This window comes from Plodia interpunctella, chromosome 10, assembly GCF_027563975.2.
Source record: "Plodia interpunctella isolate USDA-ARS_2022_Savannah chromosome 10, ilPloInte3.2, whole genome shotgun sequence".
Taxonomy (NCBI): Eukaryota; Metazoa; Arthropoda; class Insecta; order Lepidoptera; family Pyralidae; genus Plodia; species Plodia interpunctella.
This window is the reverse complement of record NC_071303.1, coordinates 3,641,557-3,666,994: the sequence shown is the minus strand read 5'-3', so window position 1 is coordinate 3,666,994 and position 25,438 is coordinate 3,641,557. Positions and strand designations below refer to the sequence as shown.

At 33.0% G+C, this 25,438-nt stretch overlaps 1 protein-coding gene across 3 annotated transcripts in view; it reads right to left on the bottom strand.

Moving 5' to 3' along the window:
• Nucleotides 1-5,931: 5,931 nt before the first annotated feature.
• The window catches only part of LOC128673139 (collagen alpha-1(XVIII) chain-like), a 77,935-nt gene continuing 58,428 nt past the window's right edge, over nt 5,932-25,438 (bottom strand). For 2 of the 3 annotated variants that reach the window (XM_053750776.2, XM_053750774.2), the window contains exons 3-23: nt 25,259-25,307; nt 24,179-24,213; nt 21,691-21,825; nt 19,733-19,927; nt 19,143-19,301; nt 17,446-17,563; nt 16,745-16,828; nt 16,122-16,183; nt 15,570-15,776; nt 15,170-15,313; nt 14,657-14,737; nt 14,090-14,330; nt 12,604-12,675; nt 12,093-12,205; nt 11,858-11,950; nt 10,490-10,612; nt 9,894-10,024; nt 9,630-9,806; nt 7,627-7,770; nt 7,276-7,356; nt 6,266-6,458 (exon numbers count right to left, since the gene is read on the bottom strand). In XM_053750776.2, coding sequence (XP_053606751.1) covers nt 6,389-6,458; nt 7,276-7,356; nt 7,627-7,770; nt 9,630-9,806; nt 9,894-10,024; nt 10,490-10,612; nt 11,858-11,950; nt 12,093-12,205; nt 12,604-12,675; nt 14,090-14,330; nt 14,657-14,737; nt 15,170-15,313; nt 15,570-15,776; nt 16,122-16,183; nt 16,745-16,828; nt 17,446-17,563; nt 19,143-19,301; nt 19,733-19,927; nt 21,691-21,825; nt 24,179-24,213; nt 25,259-25,307 — 2,514 coding nt within the window. In that variant the 3' untranslated portion in view covers nt 6,266-6,388. Of the gene's footprint in view, nt 6,459-7,275; nt 7,357-7,626; nt 7,771-9,629; nt 9,807-9,893; nt 10,025-10,489; nt 10,613-11,857; nt 11,951-12,092; nt 12,206-12,603; nt 12,676-14,089; nt 14,331-14,656; nt 14,738-15,169; nt 15,314-15,569; nt 15,777-16,121; nt 16,184-16,744; nt 16,829-17,445; nt 17,564-19,142; nt 19,302-19,732; nt 19,928-21,690; nt 21,826-24,178; nt 24,214-25,258; nt 25,308-25,438 lie in introns of all 3 variants that reach the window. The other variant, XM_053750775.2, reaches the window with a different exon arrangement.

The window sequence follows — 25,438 nt, the reverse complement described above, 5'->3', positions numbered from 1 at the left end:
TGCAGATATAAGTATCTGCCGCCTCTAATGCCGCATATCATGCCAAAAGGGTTTACATTATGGTTTCTTACATAATTTCTAATTAATATAAAACTACTACCTCCGCCCAGCTTCTGTGAAAAATTCGCCATAAAGTACCCTATGTGTTACTCAAGGTTATATTCTACCTGTGCACCAAATTTTATAACAATCCGTCTAGTAGACTTTCACTGAAAGAGAAACAAACATACGCACATAGATCGCATCGCATCATCACAAATGTTCGCATTTATAATATTAATGGTCAAGTATAGCTTTACAAAAAACATATTATGATTGTTTGCGATGAAAGTCGTAGAATATTAGTTTCTTTGTCAAAATCATAAAATGTCAAAGTATCCATCATCGAAAATCCAAACGTTAGGCCTCTATTTAAAATCCGTATATCCTGTATTCTATTTTAACTGTTATATTTCATGCTTGGAAGAAATTTTGAACCGGTGAAATTTGTAACGTACAACTCAAAGCATACCGATTTTGCATCAGCTGAGCGGACGTCTGTTGACGGAGTTCTCAGAATACCACGTGATCTATGGTTGGCTGGTAGGTTCCGTGTCTTGTGCTACTAATTCTCTAGAAGAGTTGAGACATACTGTTTTACAGTACAACAATTATTTTTAGTGCAGTATTTTGTTGTTGTTTTTTATTATTATACAGTGAATTTGTTCGCATCAAATTTTAAATTACAAATGAATTCTAGTTAAAACACTGAATCTAATATTATTTTGTAATAATCTAATATTAAGGCTGCGACTTTACGACTGGCTGCTGGCCTGACGTCAACCCATTTCACGAATACTGTTGTTGAATATTTATTGTCTGTCAATTTTAATAAACGCATGACGAGACACGTAGCGGGAAACATGAAATTGAACTAAAAATTACAAAAAATGCGAATTTTAGTCATGTATGTTCAACAGTCTTATACAAAATTACTGAGATATTTCTATGAAATTCACGCGTGCGAAGCCGCAGGTAAAAGCTAGTTGAAAAAATATAAACTATTGAAAGCTGTAAACTTCTATTTATACTTCTATTATAGTTTTTCAATCTTAATTTTAATTAACACCAAAATAAAAGAGCTAAAGGAAACATGCCAAGTTGTGTTACTTCGCAAATATGTCATAAACGTATGAACGGAGATACTTTGAGGCGTATTATGAAATATACATATGCAAAAGTCGTAAGTATGTTTGAATTTGTATAAAACTCGTAATTGTCATTGAAATTTGATGGATGAAAAATGAGACTAAAATTGTGATTGTAGTATAATTATATCTTTTGGAGAATTGATTACAATTTCTTACCTCTAAAAGACAACAATTAAAAAAGGACTATTCGTTAATCACACAGTAAGTTAAATAAGTATACACACTGTGACGTGCAGCTAGTGTGTTGGTTTGTGTGCTTGTAAGCCACTCGATATTTTTTACTACCGTACAGGTAAATATTTCATGTTTGTGAATATTGCAAAATCATAAACCAATCTATTATTGTGGCTTTCGACGTCGGTTTACGCGATCATTTATGTGTGATACGATCAGAAGTACGTGAATTCCAACATTTTTCCTTTTATGGAGTGGGTTGTAAATTGCAAGGTCAATCGAACTCTATACCTTTTATTATTCGCTTGTAGCGATCGATCCTTGGTAATAATATTATAATTAAATTTATTTGTCAGATCATTCAATTCATAATTTTTGGACTTGTCGACTTTGATATTAACTATAACCTGCAGAAGAAAACGTAAAGTACGCCAGTTTACCTAAACGACGACTACCGCAGACTAATGTTAACATTAAATTCGACCGTGGTTCATTACTCGGTCATGTTCTACTGTTTTTGGCATCCGTGGACGGACAATGCAGAAATTGTATGGAGGTTTGACGTAGGTCGATGCACAGCAATGTGAAAACCTATTTAAAACACAATATATAGCACGACGCTAAGTAGCTATTCAAATGTCATAAAAATTGCCATTCTATTTAAAGCACGGACCGAGATTCATCTCGAAACCATACAATCCCAAAAATACAAGGTCAGTTTCTATTAAAATTTCGTGAAAATGTGTTCAATGCCCTTCGGCGTCCTAAACGAAAACCTAACACCTTTAATTTAACCGAAATCCCTTTTAATTTAGGAAACGGCACGTCCCTTTATGCAGCCCCCAAGACCCGCTTTTATTAGGTAGATTAATATATTAACACATGGCAAGAACAGAAAATGTCACCTTTATTCTCATTGTATTGGATAATCTTGATTAGGTAATGATAATGCTTAATACCATACGTTATGTTATGTCTTGAATTACAGGTTAAATGAAATTGCCTCTTACGATATTGATATCCCACTACACAGATATATTGCTTTTCCCAGAAGCATTTAACATACATACCTACATTTAATATAGACTTCTAGCTTTTGCCCGGGGCTTCGCCCGCGTGATTTCTCACGGGAGCAGTATTTTTTTCGAGATGAAAGATATCCTATGTCCTTCTCCGTACTTCAAACTATATGTATGCAAAATTTCAAGATAATTGCTTGAGTAGATAGAGCGTGAAGAGGTAACAAACAAACAACTTTCGCATTTATAATATTAGTTAGGATACAGAACATTTTAATATACTTACATCCATAGAGTTGTTATTATTGAGCTCGTCGCATCAAGCTGGTGTGTCACACCTACATCGCGCCTTGCTACGCCGCCGCTCGCCTCGTAGAAGTTGTAGCAGCTCGTAGCATATATACGAGTCAGACATATTCGTAAATATGCTCTACACTATCGACATACAGTTTGCCAAACTAAGGCGGTTTTGTGGCGATTGTACATCGCTGGGTTTTCCTTGCGGTAAAAAAAACGAACACATTATATTCGTGTGAATTTGCCGATAGTGTGGAGGAGTCATTACACTATATTTTCATGTTGGCTACAACTCATTTGCAAAATTTTGGGAACAAAAAGAAACTTATTGCACCATAACAAGATACCTTTCTCATATTTATATTGTGTTCTTTTAAATAGTCACGTACCCTTCGTTACCTAAACCCTTCGTATCCTTGTTGTGTTGGAAAATGTTAGTGATCGTTAAATTTTAAATTTTACTTTTATCTTACTTACCTTTTCTCAATTTACAATCAAAGTTTGTAATTTTTGAGATTTTGTAACTTTAACTATTCTACTAGGTACGCACATCATATATATACAATATATTAAATAAAGTCATTTTTCTGAAACAATTAATAATGTATGATTTAGAATCCATACGTTTTAAAATGAATATATAGAATAACATCGTAATAAAAATGATTTCTCAATGATAGCTGCTTGAGATCTACTATCTATGAGACGACTGCGCTAATGAAGGCAGATAATTGATTCAGAGTCGATTGGGCGCTGCTCTACTAATTAGTGATCTTGTAAATCATTTGATAGTGCGATATTCTTTGACATTATATTGTATACTTATCTAAGAATGTGAGGACAAGTACTTCTCCTTATTTAACAAATGGCTTGGTGGTGACTTAGCTCTTCCGACTTGTGGAGATCCTTTGGAAAAGCATGAAATTCATAATTTATGAATTTATTTTGGAAAATATAAATGTATCTGTTTTATTAGTCCTATTAATTTTTCGATGATTTTTGAAATGTTTTTCTTTGTAGGATAGGAACAGACATAAATTTGCTATTCTACGTAGTATGTTTTCTAAATTTCTAATTTTTTAAATATTCTAATTATTTAATTTTTTTTTTTATTTTGTTAGATTATATTAAAAAAAAATTATTTATAACGACTATTTCAAATTAAATTTATACTGGATAATATTTTTGATATTTAAAACTAAAATCTATAGTATTATTATAAAGAGGTAAGCGTTTGTGAGTTTGTATGTTTGAGGCGGGTAATCTCCGAAACTACCAAACCGATTTCAAAAATTCTTACACCATTAGAAAGTACATTATCTAAGATTGCTATATACTATATTTTATCTCAAAATTCCTACGGAAGCAAAGCCCCGAGCAACATCAAGTAATGTATAAATACTTACAAAAATTGTAGTCCCGGGAATTCGTTCCCTTTAAAAGTGCCCTGAAGGCTGGCAGAAATTATAATAAATTTTTATTATCAAAATCAAGGGAAACTTTTAAAAGTTTCGTAATAATTAGGAAATTATTCATTTGTTTAAAGAACTTCCATAAATGTAGACCTCTCGCACTTGGCAGGTTTTTCAAGAATTTATTGGAAACGCTGCGTAATGAGCGATGACGTAATTTAGAGGCTCTGACGACGATTGATGAGCTGAATCCTAACAAAATTGTATTAGCTCCCTCCACAATGGATATTTTAATAAAATACCAAGATTTTAATAGTATTTCCATTTTTATCATAATTTCTTACATATTATACAACAAAGTCCTCCACTGCGTATATCTGTCTGTCTGTCACTGGGACAAACTCAAAAATTACGCCAAGGATTTTCGTGTGGTTTTCACCAATAGTGTGATTCCCGAGAGAGTTTTGGATTTATAAATTGTTATGTTTTGATCTAGATTTTATTTTTATTTTAAAGAAAATTTAATGGAGATTGATTTTAGCTATTTTTGGTATGTGCATTCAGTCGTTTGAAAACCGTCAGATTTTAGCATATGAGATGATGGCAGCAATTTCGGAGGAAGATTTTTAATTTAGTTTTTGTTAGTAATTAGGACTATAAATTTCAAATGTAGTAATTTTTCTAGGTTCATAAATGAAATAAGAGTCATAAAAAAACTTTTTATTCAAAACAATATGATAATTACATTTACAATAAAATTTAACTAGCGTAGCTTTCGTTAACAATTCATAAACAAACTTTAAAGTTAAGTATTCAATATATTGGTAACATTGTTCTGTAATCTAGAAAAAGGATAGGATAGATTTCACACTTTTATCCATTGATTAAATCACATTTATACTAGAAATTAAAATGAGCTGAATAAACATAAAAAATAAAAACGAAATGTTTTTACTACATTACAATATATTCCTAATTTTTTACAGTTCGTTTTTATATACACTGAATTTCGCGTAAAATAGACATTAAAATGTAATTAATTATTATTTACATACATTTTTCCTACATTAAATTCAAATATTTTAACAAATGTTCATACAAAATCTAACAAACTATACATACACCACAACTTTAGGCAAAGTAGAAAATTATAATATGAGGACACTTCAATAGTGATTCAAATTTTATCTTTGTTAATCATTCCAATAACTCAAACTCTTTCTTTTCCTCTCGATTAGTTTAACAACTGTGATGCTTCACAGCCCAGGGTTCAGTTAAAAAAGTAACCAAGATTTAGTTATGATTTTACAATCGGACGCTTGCCTAACGTCAACCTGCGTGACAACTTTTAATTAATTATTATGGTGAACGATAAAAATGCTTCGAGTTTTAACCATTAGATTATGCCCATATAATAACCAAAAAAGATGAATCGGCACGTCTACAATTTTCGTATAAAAGCAAATTTTCAGTAAGGCAAAAAAATTTCAATAAGAAAAAAATACACGTTGTTACTACTTATAGTTAAAAAAATGTAATGATATAATATCACATTAAATATTAGGCATATATATATTGCGTATAGACCAAGATCTACCAATAGAGCCATATTACAAAGGTTTAACTTAAGAAAGGAAATGAAATACTAGGTTATTATCTTTAGTTCCAAGAATGAACAATTACTGAGACGTTATAAGTCTGATATTTACAAAACTACGTTCTGACATTATGAAATTGAGCTTATTCCGACTACACAAAATTGTAAAACATTAAAATGGCTTTCAATATGAGGAGACCACTTACCATCAGGTGGTCCGCATTCTAGTTTGCCTGACTGATAGTGTAAAATAAACCAGCGGTTTCGTAGCCAGAAATCACAAATTGCAACTGCTTTGGATAAAGACTTGGTCTGGATAGAAAGACTGATAAAAATGTTATTAGAATAATTTCCCAGGGGTTAGTTGTGAAAGAAATAATCTTAAATATTCAATTGATTAAATAAATATATACATCAAATAGTTTTAATCAAATGACAACAACTTTTAAATCAATATTTATGAAAAAAATGGATGTACCTGATAATATTCCATTCCGATTATTGGGGCCATATATTTTTACAATTTTATTATTATGTAGTAGGAAAAAGCTCGGAGGAAGCAAACTCCTTCTATTGGCTGTTAAGAAATATATTGTCAATATGTTCCACCTGAATCATTGCTTTATGAAACTTCTGTAATATCATTAATTTATTTACAGTCTTCACATTTTTTTTCTTACATGTCTAGATATTTTATATCTATAACTTCTGTCTAGTATCGTTCTGTTCTTCGTGATCTTTGAGGAAGCTTAATCTGTCTTGTCGGAACCTGTTGAAAATATTTATAATCTATGAATAATATAATACTCAATTAAACAACCACATCAAATCAGTATTGTGAATATGTTTTGCGATAAAAAGAATATTAATAGAAGTAGGTATATTGCTTAAAAATATTGTGACGTTGCTTAAGTATTTTTTAATAATATGTACTGTGAAATGATCTCGTACCTGTCTAAAAATTTAAATTGTTGATTTTGACATTAAATTGTACATTTCCTGTCACACATTATTGTAGTTTTTTTGTTTTATAAAAAACTACTAAATTGCCAGACTAAACAAATCACTTAAATTACATTTAAAAGATTATTTATGTACATCAGCGACACATTTTTCAAATACAGCAGCCAATTTTGGCACACTATTTTTTTTCTGTCCATTAAAAAAACTATTTTATAAAAGATTTAAAAATATACTCGAAAATGTGCGGCAATTTCAGCAAAACATTTTATATAGAAAACTCTCCTCCGAAACTAAGTAGGGCGACCATCCTTCTCGTTTTTCAACGGGCCTGCACTAATTGCAGTTAGATTAGTTTCGCCCAAACCAGGTTATTTGGGTCACTACACGGCTTAAATTGTTTTCACTAATAAAACACGTTCTAGTTACCTTTATTGTGGAGTATAAAGTGAAATGGCGCAATTTTGTTTCTTGTTTTGAAGGGGAATAAAACCCGCAATTCGAATAGACTTTTTTATTCGAATATCAGCTATATTCTAAATCTTTTTTTTATTAGGTATGTCATAATATATCTATTGATTTCATATTTTTGAGTTTCAGAATTTTTTTCAATATAGGTCACTTACTTTGAGCGTTTTTTTCTTCTGACTGTGTCAACTGGAGTAGCTTCGATGCATAGAACTATCAGTCTACTGTTACATGTGTATCTAAACAAAAGAAAAAAGTTAAGTATCTATATTTTAAAAAATGGTCTTTTTAAAAAATTGAAACAATTAGTTTTTTTAATTCTTCGCACTTTGAGTATATTCATAAGTGAAAAAAAAAGTCATTCAACTCCAGAAAAAGTATAAACGAAAACAATTTTAAAATTCCCAGTACAAATGTAACGAGAAAACATTGCAACTTGAATTTAAATTCGAAGTTGCAGCTACAATCGAATACAAAAATTCACACGGAAAAAGTTTAAAACAACTTACGTTTCTTGGTCTAGTAGTTTGTTGGAACGTAAGGACGATCCCAGTCCAAACTTATCTGCACTGCTGCTGTGCCAAGCATCGCAATAAGCATCCATTGCTGGCTCTCCATTGGGACTCGCTCCATGCCAGACTGCTTTGGTAGGCCTGCGAGCAATGTATATCTTACAAGACAATAATGTTTCGCCATAAAGTTCATAGAATGATTTCATTGATGGCTTTGCATTGTAGTTTTGTGCCAAAAGGGGCTGTTTGGTTTTACAGTTATGGGTCTAGAAAGTGTCCACTTTAGTTCATAGTTTATATGATAGATTTTATTTTACAGTACTTAGTTTTGATATACAGCCAATAGCAAATCAACTTATACAAAATTTCGCCTTTATGAACGCCACAAAGACTCATGGTGACGGACTTGACATGCGGTTGACTGTTCAAAATATTTTTTATTTAGAAACCACAAATAGAGGAGTCAATCAAAGTTTTTACGTTTAAAATAGTATTTTTAGTTAGTTTTTTACAGTTTTAGTTTATTAGTATAAAATTTTTTTCGCGAATACATTTCTGAATCACCCATTCCTAGGTCTATTAAGGTATCTTTATTAGGAACTGATTATTTTGTTTGTAGAAATGATTTGATGGGAGATAAGGCTAATCATCTCACGTTGGTTATCATTTTGTATGTAATTTGAATTCCCTACCAAAGCTTGCAATTTAAAGTTAAAATTGAATATGTCATCTACAAAACAGGTAGATGTTGTGATTCGGAACAAAGTGATTTAAAAATAAATTTGTTTTGAATTTATTTGAATATGTTTCTATATATCTTGTCTGTAGTAAATATCTAATACTCTCGTATTCCTGAAACACTTATATTTGTAACGAATATACTCAAATACTGCTTGATGAAATAGAAAAAAAAAAACAAAAAATGACTCATGAAATTTGGCACAGAGATAATAACTGACCATCTGGATAGCTGTAATAACATAGCTTATTTATATGGATGGAAAAATAGCAGACGAAGTCACGTTTAGCCGCTATTACCGCAATCGAAAAAATCGGTTAATGAAACAATATCAGGGGCCCGATTCTCACGCAATAGCACTTTTTCAGTATGTTCGAAGTTGTCCCTTCTACTGAAAAGTTCGAACGTTCTAAAGAACTCGTATTCTGGTGCACCATAGAACATTTACCAATCGAACTATCTATAATTTCGAACTTCGAACTTTTTTATGAATGTGAACTTTTTTCTATTGCTCGAGAATCGGGCCCCAGATCGTAGATATTAGATCGTAGAAAGAAATTGTTTTCATTACATTCAAGAGTGGATGAAACATTGTATTTAATTTTTTTTTATATAACTAGTAGGTAGGTAAGTAGGCAAACAGGCCTTCAAATTCAAAAATTCAAAAATTCAAAAAAAGGCCTTCAACAATTTCCATTTTTTGTCTAATACTTAATAAATTTAATTTGAATTATATTTCAAGATTGCATGGCAAAGTTATATTCTCAAGCCCAACAAAGTTCATCCCTACAAGACCGCAGGTACACAGTGAATTAACCAGCGCTGAACCGACGCGCCGCGGTTTTACCTACATGACCCAGAGGAGAATCTTTGTTTTTGCGGCCTGCTTCGTACCTCAAAAGGCTTATAAATGTTTACATAATTTGCTAGTTTATTTTGTGAACATGTTACGGTCAAATCCCGAAGTGCGGCTAGACCTACTTGTTGCCTGCTTGTGTTCGGCTAGACTTTAGTTTGATCTTTATCTTTCCGGCTTCGTTGGATACACATAGGTATATCGTGCTTACGGCTATACTTAGGTGACGTTCGTCGTAGATTGTAGAAATGTAGTATTATATGCAACTGATATGGTTAATATCACAGTTGAGAGGTACCTTTACACGTAGAAGATCACGTATTCTTATCTATACCTATTTTTTTACAACAAGGAGAGCTATTTTTAATTACCACATTTTTTATTTTATTTTCAGAACACACTTACCAGCCAGGATCCATCAGGACGTTCTGACCGCTGAAGCTGTATATTCGCGGCGCGTGCGCGAACAAGGCGCCTGAACCATCAAACATCTCTCCCCAAGAGTTGAAGAGTACGTCTCCTCGGGTGTTAACCACTGGAATGCTGCGATCCCACTCGACTATAGCATCTATTGTCTGTACCCTAAAGAACAAAAAATATTCCTTACTATTTTGAAATCATTTTTATCCTAATACATTTTAAGTATACCTGGCTAACTTTTAACGTTACCTGGAGGACAGGAAGGCGCGGAAGTTCCCTTGCATGTTAGCTCTGTTAGCTTGTCTTCTGCACTCATAGCTGGCACTGCTTACCCCATGCATATCTCCTGTGTGGGGCTCGTCAAGGGCCGCCAAACGTAACTGTCAGGAGAAAATCACAATTCTATTGTTATTTGTTCCATGAAAAAGAATTTTACGTCTTGGTATGTGTTGTGTTTTGAGAAATATTGGCTAAATACACTGAACACAAAAGTAGTAATATCATACATAAAAATAAATGATGCGTTGTGTATAATGTGAAAAATAAGTCTACTTATAATGTGCATTTCAAAAATAGCAATATGAATAAAACACAGAGTACTTATGTTTTAAAATAAAAAGAAAAGTTTGAGGCGTATAGCGCACGAAAGTACCGCGAAATTGCACGCCACTGCACCTGTATCATGCAGACGAGTTTAAATTTTTAAATGAAACTGGCCACTAAATCATTCCAAGTCGCTTATTTTCTTTTCTTAAATCCTAAGTAGTTTTAAAAACGTTGAAATAAAAAATAAGTTTCAAACTTCGAAGTAAGAACAGAATTAAGAACAGTAATAAAAGTCTTACCACTGGTCCGTCGACTGCCGGGTTTTTGTGATGCACTAAACTTGACGTTTCTAGAATATTCTGCATTGGCGTTCTCGTCGGTCCATTTGCTGGCGGGGTGTGAATAGCCAACAAAGAACCCATCTATGAAATATGTCTTATTAAGTTCCAAAATAAATCTTCGTCGAAAGCATATTAATCTAAGCAACGTAATTGAAATGTTGCCATTATTGCTGTGTAGAAGGTCTATGCAGTGTAACTTTACTTGTGATTGACTTTACATTTGTACGTACATACAAAAAAAATACAGTATGTACAAAAAGTTTTCAAATATTTTTTTAAACTTCTAATTTATTTTTAACAGAACTGTTGTTTACCCTTAACATTATTAAAGACATATACATACAAAATCTGAGAATATATATTTGAGTCAGGAAGATTATAAAATGAATACTTTTTCTAAAAATATGAAATTAAAAGACGAATCGGAAATTAAACAAACTCTTAAGGGAACAAAGAGAATTTTCTCAGTAATATTAGAAGTCATGGGTTGCCGAAGTCATATTGACCGTACTTGAGAAAATTCAAATGTTTCCAAAGTGTGCTCGAGATTTTATAATTTCGCAAAATTATTATGTAAATGAAGTTGGCTGAATTTTATGCTTCCTTTCCATATTTTTTTATTTCCACTTAGAATTTGTAGCGTAGATCTTTTTCTTGTCTTAAGAAGTTTATTATCTAGAAAGTATGATTGCATTTTTTACTTTTTTATATTTTAACGCTAATTTTGATAGCTATGTAAAAGTTTCATTATTTTCTTAGATCACTATGTAAAAATGCAGAGCAATGTGAAAATATTTACGTAAATACATAACACAAACACATTATTCATATCGTATTTTATTCTAAACCTTTCCACCTGGATTAGTTCAAACTTTTAAACTAATTACTACAATTAACTATGAAACCCCAGTTAGCACTCTAGTGTATTACAAGGCAATTATTTGTATTAATTATTTTGCTAGTACTAATTTTAACCTGTTATTCATAAAAAAGTTAAAGCATACGTTAAGTTAAAATATTTTTGTCTAGTTCTGTCAATGGCAAATATTGTAAAGTGCGGTGATGACCTTATAACATACATACATATATAACTTTTTATAGAAAGAAAATATGGTATATGTTATAAATAATCAATGCAATGCATTGCCATTTCAAAAATGGAAAAATTATCAAATAGGTACATATATGGTTTTTTTTCACAATATTTCTTAGCGGCTAGTTAGATTTGAATATAGTATAGGACTGTCAATGGCTGGCTAATTTGACATTGAAAAAAAAACAAAAAATTCTGGCCTCATTTCACGCAAATGAAATGTATTTACTCACAGCAACATACTGCCAACCGTTGTTGACACGGACGAGAAGTGCCTGCTCTTGAATCACATACGCTAAAGTGCCGAGTGGGCTGTTCGTGCCCAACTGTGGAAAAAAAATATGTTTCAATCCGCCTTTGTATAAATGAGTTTAAACGACAGAGAAAATTGTATTAACGTAAAATTGATTTAACATTTTAAGTGAGTAATTTCAATAATAATGTCCGTTTTAATTGAGTTACACTTACTCGGATTAATGAATCAGTTGTTTTGAATATAATTGTTCCAACAATAGTTCTACCATCATCGTCGTCTTCAAAATCTGAATTTTCACCTAGGGGGTCCAGAGGGTCGCGGTAACCTAAAACATTTTTTATTAGTTAATTTGGAATTTTTAATATTGACATATAAATCTTTTATTGCCAAAATATAAATGTTGCTACACCCAAAGACTAATTTTGTATGTTTCCAAAACTGGAACACAAAATTAATTAATTTATTTATTAAAACTATTGTAAATATGTTGACAAAATGTTTGTAGTTTACTATTTACAATCTAATAAGATTGTAAATAGTAAACTACAAACATATTATTTAGCCACAGCACCCAATCAATTGCTATGATAATTTAGTTACAATACAATACGGATTAAAAAATAATTACATTTTCGAAAAAAACTATTAACACTGGTTACTTTGTGCAAACAATTGAATAACTGACTTCCCAATGTGAAATTTAAACGTAGAATAATCTCTCACCAAAAGCATCCTGCCGATACTGCACCAGGTGGTTGAGACTCCTCAAGATTTGCAGAGAGTCACGCTGCTTGCCTGTCCAATGAATACCTAAGTTACTCTGATTTTAAAACGTGTACGAAAATAAAAATTGTCTTTTCTAGAGTATTTTTACATCCAAATACGAGTAAATCAATTTTTTCTTAGGATTTCGACAGATTCTTGAAGATTTTGGATGTGCTTCGAATTGTTTTCCGAATTACTCAACTCGGAATGTAAGGTTCCCCACTCCTCGTTTCGTCCTTGCTTGGTTCTATGAATGAATTCTTTGCCGAAGAATGGTTCAAATAATCATAGGTACTATTATACGAGCAACATTTGTATATTATGTCACATATACTTATGTCACGCGTTCCCAAAAAGAATGGCTCTAACGATTTTGGTGAAATTTGAAACGGTGTTGGGGCGGGGATATATATACATACACATTAGCGGCATGAACACTAATGTGGAAGTTTTCTCACCACATTGTTTTCCTCCACCAAGTAAATGTAGGCTGATGAAAAGTCATATCTCAACTAGATTGATCTACAAACACAAAGGCGAAAGCTGGAATCGAGCCTGGGCCCTCTCGGATACAGGTCGTGCGCCTTAGAGAAAACCACCCCCATCACCCTAGTCGAGTGAAATTATTTCTAACTTGTATTATATCATTTTTAAACTTGTAAGAAACAAGAAAAAAACATCGTATAGCATTTTGATATTTTTTTAACATATGATGGAGATAAATTTTTTTTTATTAGACGCTATCCACCTATTGCTGAAAATATATACTCGAATCATCCTGAAATCGAAACGAAAAAGTTCGTTCAAGGGACCGACGATGAAGAGTTTATTCGAATCAAATTCGTAGTAAACCGATTAATTGTAGAACCGTGACGGGGTGACGAACCATTCTTTGGCAAAGAATTCATTCGTTCAGAACCAAGCAAGGACGAAACGAGGAGTGGGGAACCTTGCATTCTGAGTTGGATAATTCGGACAACAATTCGGAGCTCATTTTGGGAATTTGTTATGGATTTGTTGTGGATGATAAATTATCAGTTACTGACAACAGAAATATACTTATAACGACTTTTGCAATTTTATATACCTGACAGCAGGGAGAAGTGGTAGAAACGGACTTGCTGTACCTAACCCCATATAAAGTGGGATAATAGTAAACGAATAATAACATAAATAAATAAATTAACAATCGCATGTAAAGTTATTATCTATTTCATGATTGTACATTCTAAAACGCAATGTGTTGTGAAATACAAATAATTAATTACATTAGTTTTGTACATCAGAATTTTAGGCGAAAATTTACACAAAACATCAGTGATCTGTTAACGTCAAAATAAATTACAAAATCATTAAACACACGCTGCAAAATGAAAGAATATTTACACGAAACATTGCAATTACAAAACCGAGTTAGATATTCATAGGAAAATAAATTCCTCACCTGTGGCGGGCTCGCGACGATTAATCCCTGGACTATCAGTCAATGTATCGCTTGGCAGTTCGTTTAGGTAGGGCCCGCCTGGGGGCCCAGGAGGGCCCGGGGGCCCAGGCGGACCCGGCACGGATATATATTTGATGTTAGACGGCACAGGCCCAGGTAACCCCGGCGGACCCCTGAGCCCATCTTTCCCGGGCACCCCTGGGCTGCCGTCGAATCCGCGATCACCTTTCTCGCCTTTTATCTTCGAAACCAAATAGACTACCGTTATTCGATTATTTTGATTGCTATTTATGCATAAGTGGTAAAAATATCCGATTACATTTGCGTTTGTTACTTCGAAAATTCTCGCTTTCCTTTAATCATATGATTGATGACATATAATTTTAATATAATGGACGAAAAATTAGGGCTGGTTCTTTTGGAAATGTGTAATTACGAGTCTAAAGTACACTGGGAAAATAGGTAAAATTACTAGCAATTTGCATAAAATAATGTACAACACTGTCAAATAACTTATATGAATTTTTATTTTTTATAAATATAATTTCTTATTATAAGATTTCTTACCTTATCTAAATCGAGATGGTTTAATCCTGGATCACCCTTGTCACCTTTTTGTCCCGGCGGACCAGGCTGGCCTGGTGAACCCTACATAAAACAAACGTTAGGTTTTTGATTCATGTTATATTTTTAGGATAAATACAATGATAGAGTCAGCAGTAAGTGACCGACCAAAATTCATTGCTGATTTTCCACGTGCGGTTGACTGTACATCAATAGGCGATAAAGCTTAAATTTCAATAGTCAAAAGAAAATAGTTTCTCAACGTTAATTTCATTAGCAGTTTCAAATGTAAACGTGAAGTTTCATTATGATATCGTGATTTGGATATATTTACTGGATTTGGATTGTTAAAAATTCAGCTTAATTAAAAAAAAACACAACTAAAGATTTTCCCCCGTGTGATATAGATCTGCTATGAAAACATAATTGAGTAATGAATCTAATCTTTGTGTTGTGACTAGGTCCTAAGTTGTCGATAAGAGTATTTTTTCATAATATAAAATGTATTCTATTTACCGCCCATCCAGGTAATCCAATATCGCCAGTGGGGCCATTCGAGCCTGGAGTTCCTGGAGGCCCCGGCAAACCCGGTGGGCCTCGTGGCCCGGGTGGACCCGGGTGACCTCTTTTACCCCGAGGACCGGTTTCGCCTCGATCGCCCTGGATGAAATGTACTCATTAAGCATTTTGAAGGCATAGAAAATATGTTGATTTTTGATAAGTATATGTATATTATATAAACATCCTATAAAATAAGTTATAACTTATAGTATTTTAGATGTTTTTAAATAACATAATTTTCTAAAATATTTTACGCTACTAATAATATTAATAGTAGCGACTTTTACTTATCTTAAATTTTACATATAATACATATGTATTATACGTAAAATTTAAGATATGTCAATTGACATACCTTTGTCAATATTAAAGCCTCATCTCTGGATAATGCAACTGGTCCTGGAGGTCCCGCTTCACCCTTGTCGCCCTTAGATCCAGTCAATCCTATCGGACCCTGAGTGCCAGGAAGCCCCGAAGGGCCAATGTCCCCTCTTTCCCCTGGTTTTCCATCAGTTCCCGGGAAACCTTGAGGCCCTTCCATACCTCTTGAACCTTTTTCACCCTGACAGAGGCAAAGAGGTAACATTCAAATATCTTTATTGCAATGTATATTAACACATATAAAAATAATAAGAATAGTTTGTGAAGATTTCTTTTCGAATTGAAAAACATTTACGTTACAACAATTACGTTAATCTAGACTTCAATTAATCAACAAAAAATCAAATGTCAATGGCTTTTTTAATGAATAATTATTATTATCAATGCCCGTAATTGTCTATATCAAATTGCTTCTAAATTAATCATTAATTTTCGCAAACAACACCTCAACGAAAAAGAAAATATTTCGGTTTCCCTATGAAAACGTTTTTGTTTATTATATCAACTTGCGTTGAACGGTAATTACCTTTTCACCCCTCTCACCCCGTTCCCCTTTCACCACCCGCTGCGGTGAAACGTCTTGAGGCCCTGTAAACGTTACATATCGTCATTTATATTCTGATGTCGTTATGGAAAACGCATAAAAATGCGAGTCATTTATTCTTCATTAAAGATTGTAAGTACCCAATTTCAGGTTTTACTGTAACTGGATTCAATTAGTAGTAAAGTATCTACTTCATTTACAAAATTTGATCCTATGTTGCAATTAAAACAGAAATAATGGTGATCTTCAAAATCTGCACGCTAAATTTCATAGTTGGTCATACAAATGGCAGTTTGATACTTTAAGCGTGCGTTGCACCAACACGTAAATTACGCCATTTTATTTAATACTTTTCACAAATATGTAATTAAATTAGTACAAGTGAATGAAAATATTTGAAAACTCAAAATTATCCCTACACGTAATAAAACTCTGCCGCGTCTGTTTGTCTGCGATAAATTCATAAACTACCTCTTTGATTTCATGCGGTTTTCATCAATAGATAGTGTGATTCCTGAGGAAGGTTGAGGTGTATAATTTTTAGGTTTTTATTTGAGCGAAGCCGTGACGAGCCGCTAGTTTGTCAATAAAATATATCTTCATACCTGCTCTTGCGACGTCATTTGACACAGAATTATCTAAAACTGTTGAAGTTGGAGGTCCAGGTGGACCAGGAAGACCGCGTGCACCTAGTATAAAAAATTAGATTATTTTAATATTCAATGTTTCTAATATCTTCTTTATACCTATACAGATTTATTTTAGTTATGTAGTGATATAATTTTCCAGAATTTTAGGTACTTTGACCCAGTCATGACAATGACAAAGTTCCATGCTGAAAATAGGCATCAATAACTTAATTTTCATCTCTCTAAATTTGAAGGTTTGATTGGCAGATGAAGCCTTATAAAGTCCGCCTATTATTAACATTTTAATATTTTTCATTGTAAGTATTCAGTGATGATCAATATTATTCATTTACTCTGTACATATCTGTAAAATGTTTTCCATAAAATCCAATTGGAATACTTTACTCAAATAAAATAACGTTACCATTCCATAAAATAAACATTTTGAAACATTGTGTTGACAATAAAATGAAAATTGCTACGTCTAACACAAACGAGTTGCAATAATAAATAAATAAATACGAGAGTACTCGACCGTCCGAGGGTCCAGTAGTGGAAAGAAATAAAGATTTTCCAAATCGTTACTATAAAGCCCTAAAATCTTGCGAGAGCGTTACCCGCGAATAAATAAGGGTCATAGTGAAACATAAAATTTGATGGTTGAGTTAGTTCGTTACCTTTTTCGCCCTTTTCGGCTGGTCGGCCGTTGGCGCCTGGTAGGCCGGGTGTTCCATCTCGCCCTGCTTGCCCCCTTTCCCCTTTGGCGCCATGTGGACCCCTTGGACCCACGTAACCCTGTAACACAGTTATAACCTTACGGGTCGTCTACAACATAACGCGGGTCAAACCTTCGCTTATTGCGTTAGCCCTAGTTTATTATCCACATACCTTTAGAATTACTAGCTGCCAGATTTTGTTAGTGAGTTTGCTGACGGTAGCTACTTTATTTGACATGTGAGCTAAACTGTTCACACCTTGTTCGTAATAGGCGCCCAAGTTGTTATTTGGTACCTATTTATTAGTATTAGCGCAAAGTGCGCTCTTATTTGGTACCTATTTATTAGTATTAAAGTTTACATACTCTATATGTAGCATTTTGGAAAGCCTATCTTTACGATTTTTTTCCTTAAAGTAGAATATAAAAATATGGACCTAGTTTATAAATTATATATATATATATATATATATATATGTTAACATTATGTATGTTAATCGGTAATATATTTATCATATGGATCCCAGACATCTGTATTCGTTTTGTCATACATATTTCTTGGAATAAAGAGATTTATTATGACTGTATAATGTTTGACATATGAATATTATCAAAATGATTCTTTCGTGTTTTATATATATTTGTTCATCGGATGTAAGAGGTGGTTATTGATACATGGAAAGGAGATAGAAAGTATTTAAAACAACTATTTATTTAGAATTTAATTAAATAATACTTCGTACGTTTTATAACTTAGGTATATTGGCTATAAAATCCATTAAACGAACGAACTTGTTTCTTCATTCATTTCTATTGCTGTCAAGTTTAGCTCTGAAGTTCACAGTTAAGTATATTATTCAATGGTATATTGTGTAAGAAAATATATACTTCTTAAGCCTATTTAAATGATTTTTTTTTTCCATCGTCCCATCATTGGGACATCCAATGGCATTGCGGAAAAGAAAGCCCGGGTATAGCTCTTGGGAAACTACGAAAAGCCTACATAATTACTTCATTACCTAGTTAGTATACTATAGGACGTGATGTTATACAAAGCATTTTAAAAATCTTCTTATTTTCGATAATTTAATTAGTATGCATATGCTTTTTGTTAGATAACTAATTAACTTCGTTATTGAGTTACTAAACTCGAGCATTTAAAACCAGTTGCTTCGGTAGATGGATCAGATAAACAAATGTCATAAAGTCTAAATTAGATATTTGAATTAATTAATTATAAAAGATACTCTTATTTTATTGTCAAACTTAAAAAATATATATATCAATACGTACATTTCTTTTTTTCCCTTCAAACCTAACGTCAAAAGGCTGTCAAAATTTCATTGAAGAATTTACAAAAGGTCAGTTACAAAGGTTGCTTACATTTGCAAAAGTTTCTTACGAAAGTAGATTTTACGCAATATTTTATTATTGTAAAGTTGTCTTAGTTAATATTACTACAATTTGACGCAAAAATATTTAGTTGATTTTATACAGTTCCACATGAAATTGACCATATTGGTATATTTTGGGGCAGCGTAATATAAACAATTTGAATATGCAATTTCCGCACTCATCCTTCCTAATTTCTCTCGCATAAATCCCCAGACACTTATCTACCTAAACAATTTCATATTATCATATTCGGGTTAAACTTACCCGATCTCCTTTGTCGCCTTTAGGCCCATGTAATCCCCTTTCGCCCTTATTTCCCGGGTAGCCCCGCTCTCCTTGGGGCCCGGGTAGACCCATTGGACCCCTCTCGCCTTGAGGACCTAAGATCCCCGAGTTGCCGGACCCGTATAATCCTGTTGATTCCTGTGAAGAAGGGACATGTGAAACAATAACCTAAGTAGATTTTCTTATTTAATTATTATTTGTTGATGCATGCATACCGTAAAGGGTTATCTATTAAGCAGCAGTGATCACCACAGAGCACCGAGATCTAATAGGATTAGAAAATTAAGTACCAACTTATTACAAGACTTGGCTTAGATCATTAATTATGGATGTTGAGCGCGAACAAATACTCGAACAAAATTTCCTCTCAAAATCTAGAGGAGCTTTTGATGTTAATTTCTACAAAACAATTTTACCTAATTTATTACTCTTACTAGCTGTTTCTCACAGCAATTAACTGCAATGTATATTTCGAATTTTATCAATATCAGTTAAGTGTTTGAACTTTGAATAGTGACAGATAAACAGACTATCACATGATTCATGTTGTAACAAGTATATTAACATACCATAAGAGCAGATGTCACAGGGCCTGGGGGCCCTGGCGGGCCCGGGGGTCCTTGAAGACCTTGAATTCCGTCCACTCCTGGATCTCCTTTGGGCCCTTGCTGTCCTTCTGGCCCCGTCGCTCCTATCTCACCCCGATCCCCTCTATCACCCTTAGGCCCAATTGGGCCTGGTGGGCCTGGATCGCCTATTTGACCCTAATAATAAAAATATATTTTATAAGAATTATTCATAATAACTACTTACCAGAGTAAAATTTGACATATTCGCACATCTTATTAAAATCATTTCTTTGAAATTAATTTTAGAAAAATATTTCAGCCAGAACATTAATACATTTCCCAAGACAGAAAAATAGGCTACAAGAAAAGTTTTATTCTGTGCTAATTAATATTTTACTTTGTTATGAATACAATGTAAATTGTACATATGAAATCTGTTTTGTTATGATTGTCCTAACATATGACAAATAGTGAAATTTTATTCTGTGAGCAAACGGTCATAAATTGGTATAAAAACAATGAATTTTCCTTGGTTCCCACAAAAACTTGTAAGTAACCAATAATGGGACTGAATCATAGTAAAATAAGTTTCACACAAAAATCGGATTACCAGCCAGTGTTTCGTAAATTCTGAATTTATTTTTTAACATGCACACGATGTTGCCTCGACACAATAACAAGAACACTAAAGCGCTTTGTGTTACAAATGCGTTTGAAATAATATCCCCCTTACAAAAATTTCACATGAACTTCAATGTAGGCCATTCATCAAACTCACACGAACTAAACCCCACCAATTTATACTCATTTTGGTTCGGCAACAAAACAATTTTGTGACATAATTTATGTTTTCTTTGCAAAAAAGGCGTTCTTTTGCGCGACACGACTAGATTTCCCATGAGGAGAGCTGTGCTCACTCTGTGTCCTAAGTGAGCGACGACGCGTTGCGTCAATATGTATGTATGAATGCCATACAGATTGTCTCCATCGAGACAAAACAGCGCGTCGCGAAAATATCAAATGTACAGGTGTATGTTACAGTATAGACTAATAAAGGACTCAGCCAAATACGTCCATATATTTATTGAATTCGATTCGCGTCGATTGCGCTGTTTTGTCTCAGCAGTAAGGTATATAATTCATGATGTATATAGATCAATGTCGTTTACAGCATTATGCATCTAGGAGGCATGGGGCATGACTTTGTTGTCGCAATATACACTCCTATGGGCATAGCGTAGTATCACTTTGTGCAGCGTTCTGTCTGTCACCTAGGACATCCGGCTAGTGCCAATATGTGCTAACGTCAAACCGGAATAAACATGAAGATAGTGACACAACACTATTGTGTATCATAAAGAACGCTTTATTTTCTTGCTTACTTTTCATTTGAAAATGTCTCCAGAGCATCCAATATATATGATTTTCTTTGAATCATTACTTGCTACGCGGATGCGGAATTTTATTTAATTTTGCTTGAACAGCTAAACTAAACTGTTTTTTGTAAAATCCGAAGGAACGACACGCAAGCAATTTTACATAATGTATATCTGTTTATTTGAGTCACTAGGATTACGACTTCAACGCACTACGCCCGCTCATTCGGAACGACGGTCACCGCAAAATTTTCATATCGCTTGTAGTCTTGACCGCATATGGCCTACATCGCAAAACGTCTACACCAGCAAAATGACTAAAGTTATATAATTCCTTGATCGCTCATTGCCTGCAACTCAGAACACCTTATCGCAAAATGACTACTATTGATTAAGCCGGGATTTCCTCCTACTCTTGGTCGCGTACGTGCGCCAAGTACTTATTGAACTTAAAGACTGATAATATAGAGGTAGGTATATAAAAATACATGGGTAATTTATTTTATTACAAAAAACATTGATAGCATTAGTATGTAATGATAAAGGATATATAAAAAATACTTTATAATATGTTTCTCTTACCGTTTTCCCAGGAGCGCCCGTGGTGCCATCTGCGCCCGTGGGTCCCTGCGGCCCTGGAGGCCCTTTCAGATCCGGCATGCTCTCCAAGATTTGTGACATTTCATTTAAACTGCATTTACACTGCCCTGACGAGATCTGGTAGGACAATGTAATAAAGTTATAAAAAACTAAGTAAGTCCCCTGTCTAAAATATTTACCTACCTATATTACAAGCTTTTATTTCACTTGCAATGTACAGTCGACAGCACATCAAGTCACCCTGCATGAACCTCTATGACGCGGTAATAGCGGCGAGTTTGCAATGAATTTTGGTAGGTTGATGTGATGTTGACTGTACAAACTTTATATTGGTATGCATGTTCGGGTGTTTTATAACTCAACGTTTTTTACTCGCGTTTAGTTTATTTGGATGACGATGTCTTATTATGATAAGGATGACATTATTTTGCACCCTGGAATGGCTCCCGATTAAGGAACTCCTCAATGGGATTACGACGGACATATTTTTTGGTCATGCGTTGAATGCAACAAGATCTGTCTGACAACAATAAAAGCTTATGTTATATAAAACTTATATTTTTGTTTAACATTACCTATCTAGTAATGTTTTATAAAAATATATTTTTCTATAAATAAAGTTTGCATATATTTCATCCAAAACATTTTTTTGGCCATCCAATGTTACGGGCTTTATTCATGGGGACTTTTTGTTCGGACATGAGACGAGACTGTAGTTTTCAACCAACTTTTTTTGTACAATTCGTAATGTTTGAATAAAGTGTGTACTTATGTTTATTGAATAATTTTGTATATAATTCCTTACAGTTTACTTATTGTAACAGCGAATTGTGAAAAACTAATCTAATTAGAATTGACAAATATTTTAGAATTTTTCAAAATTAAATTTCAAAATCTTTTCAGATATTAAATGTTTGTCATATTTCCGCAGAAATAATCGTTGAAATATTATATTATTAAATATTATTTTTTATGTAATATATCGACGACCTCGGTGGCGCAGTGGTAAAGTGCTTGCCTCTCTACCGAGAGGTCCCGGGTTCGAACCCAGTCATGATGGAAAATGATCTTTTTCTGATTGGCCCAAGTCTTGGATGTTTATCTATATATGTATTTGTTATAAAATATAGTATCGTTGAGTTAGTATCCCATAACACAAGTCTCGAACTTACTTTGGGGCTGGCTCAATCTGTGTGATTTGTCCTAATATATTTATTTATTATTTATGTGTCATCACGATAACACGTACGATAATAATTAGGTATCTATGAGTTAAACGTACACTCTCGTTGGAACTTGTTATCGTCCCGAAACTTCCTAAGCAATTGAATATTATCAATTTATATCTTAACCCTAAGTAAATGACACCGCCACTTAGAGCTACCCCATGCTCATAAATATCGAGTAAGGGTGGCTTGTAATTTATCACGCCTCACGACCTCAAAATTACGTCTTTTGTTACATGTACATTAAGCCTTTTGGTCAGTAAGGCACAAAGGGATTTATGTACTTACTAAATGTAAGCATAGAAAGACAGCATACTACGGTCTTTTATTATAATAGGGGAGGTAATCGTAGTTATGTGGTGGTTTCCAGAGCGTTTCGACCGCTGCGGCCGCGCTGTTTTTACGTTCCGTCAATTTTATTGAGCAAGGAATCATTTCCAAAATCAATCTATACCATTATTAAAAAGAGGTAAGCGTTTGTGAGTTTGTATGTTTGAGGCACGTAATCTCCGAAACTACCGAACCTATTTACAAAAATCTTTCACCATTAGAAAGATACATTAACCAAGATTGATATAGGCTATATTTTATCTCAAAATTCCCACGGGAGCGAAGCCCCGGGCAACATCTAGTCATTCCTAAAATTGAGAGTAATACAGTACAGAGTTATTATTTTCAAGGTAACGTAAAACGAATTCTTGTCTTTGTTAAAATTTCAAAAATTGTAATGTTAGTTGACATACTCTAAGAAACGCCCTAAGACAAATAATACACATCCATATGTTGTTGTATAATATTGTTTGCAATAGAAAAATTTGCTCGCAAAGTTTTTATTTCTCACATGACTTGCATACATTTGTCTCTGTCTTTTTTTACAAAAAAATAAACATTATTTTTTTGCATTCAATACATGACAAAAATATCACGTCCGTATAGTATTCAGTTCATTACGAACACCATAGATTAACACAAAAAAAAAGAAAATTACTGTGACATACGAAGAGCCATTTTTGTTATTTAGCTACTTAACCCAAAAAGAATAAGCTAACTTTGAACACACATCGCTGTACCAATGTTGTTTCTAAAATACTCACATTTCATATACTTAGGTACCAATTTGTTTGTTAGTTTTTTTTTCAAAAAATAACTATTATATCGATATGACACTTCTTTGTTAAATTAAAAACAAGAAGGACCTCTAATTTCATTACAAATTAAATCATATTTCATTAAATTATACTTACAATTTCTCCGCTTTCCCCTTTCTCCCCATTGTAAACTGAAAATTGAATATTTATTACAATAAGTGCTTTATTTTCGTACAAATTATTACAATTAGGAGAACAATGGGCGTCATTTCCATATTTTTGTTTTGTTTTGCAAAACATAAAACGCATAGAAGCACAAAAGTGTATAAAAATAAATATTTCATTCCATAATTTCATTAACTTAAGGCGTTTATATGAAATCCACCAACAAGTTAACAACTTGTAGTATGAGTAAATTTCTTTCAAAATCGGTAACTATAGTCACCAAAAGCCGTTTAGTCAACTGTGGCCGGATTATATTATTAATAGGAAACTAGACAACTTTGTACTAAAACACTTTATCTAAAATAATAAATAAATAAATTTAGTATGACATAATCTGTTAAACATATTATTTTGTTTTTTCGCTAAAAAATAAAATAAATTTAATGAAGGTAACGTTAGTGCACTATATGGCGCTTTAATTAATAAATACATACATGATTAATCGAGTTTTTACGAGATGATTTTTCGAGAATTCTATAAGATTTGAATATTTATATAAAACTTGGTTATTTTCGTTATCGTGTGAGCTATCAGAAATATATTATTCATACCATGCAATGGAAGAGGACTTAATATGGAAGCGAGCAATGTATTAACAACATTTTGCACTTTTCTATTCATAGCAAAGACATAATGGGAAAAGTGCAGTCTATTTACATGTGTATCCAATTTCGATACAGTTCTGAAAATATTTTATACTAAACAAGTATTTTGGTGAGTTACATAAACAATTAAAAGCGGAAACAAGTAATTATAATCAAATTTTATAATATCATGGTATGATATGTGTAATCATTTCTTATTTTTGTAGATCAAAAATATGATAGTTCCTCTTTTTATCAGTGAAAATGTATTGCGTAATCTTCTACTAAAAAAAATTGGTCTTCTCTCGATAAGAAGACCTATATTATTTTTATTGTATGTTTTATTATACCTACTCAAAAAAATATAAAAAAAAATATTATTTCAACTTGACATAAACGTGTATAAAAGTTGTAACAGTGTACTTACAAGGTGAGGAATGTGATACCAAAGGAAGTCTGTTCTCATCGGGATTTACCTGAAAGAAAAAAAAATTAGCTTTTGTACGTTTCTAAGAAATGCTCGAACGTGAAAGACAATTTATTCCCCGCGCCATTCGCTATCGAGACCGGTCTCGATTCGATCGGGTTAAATTCCCGCTCGATTCCA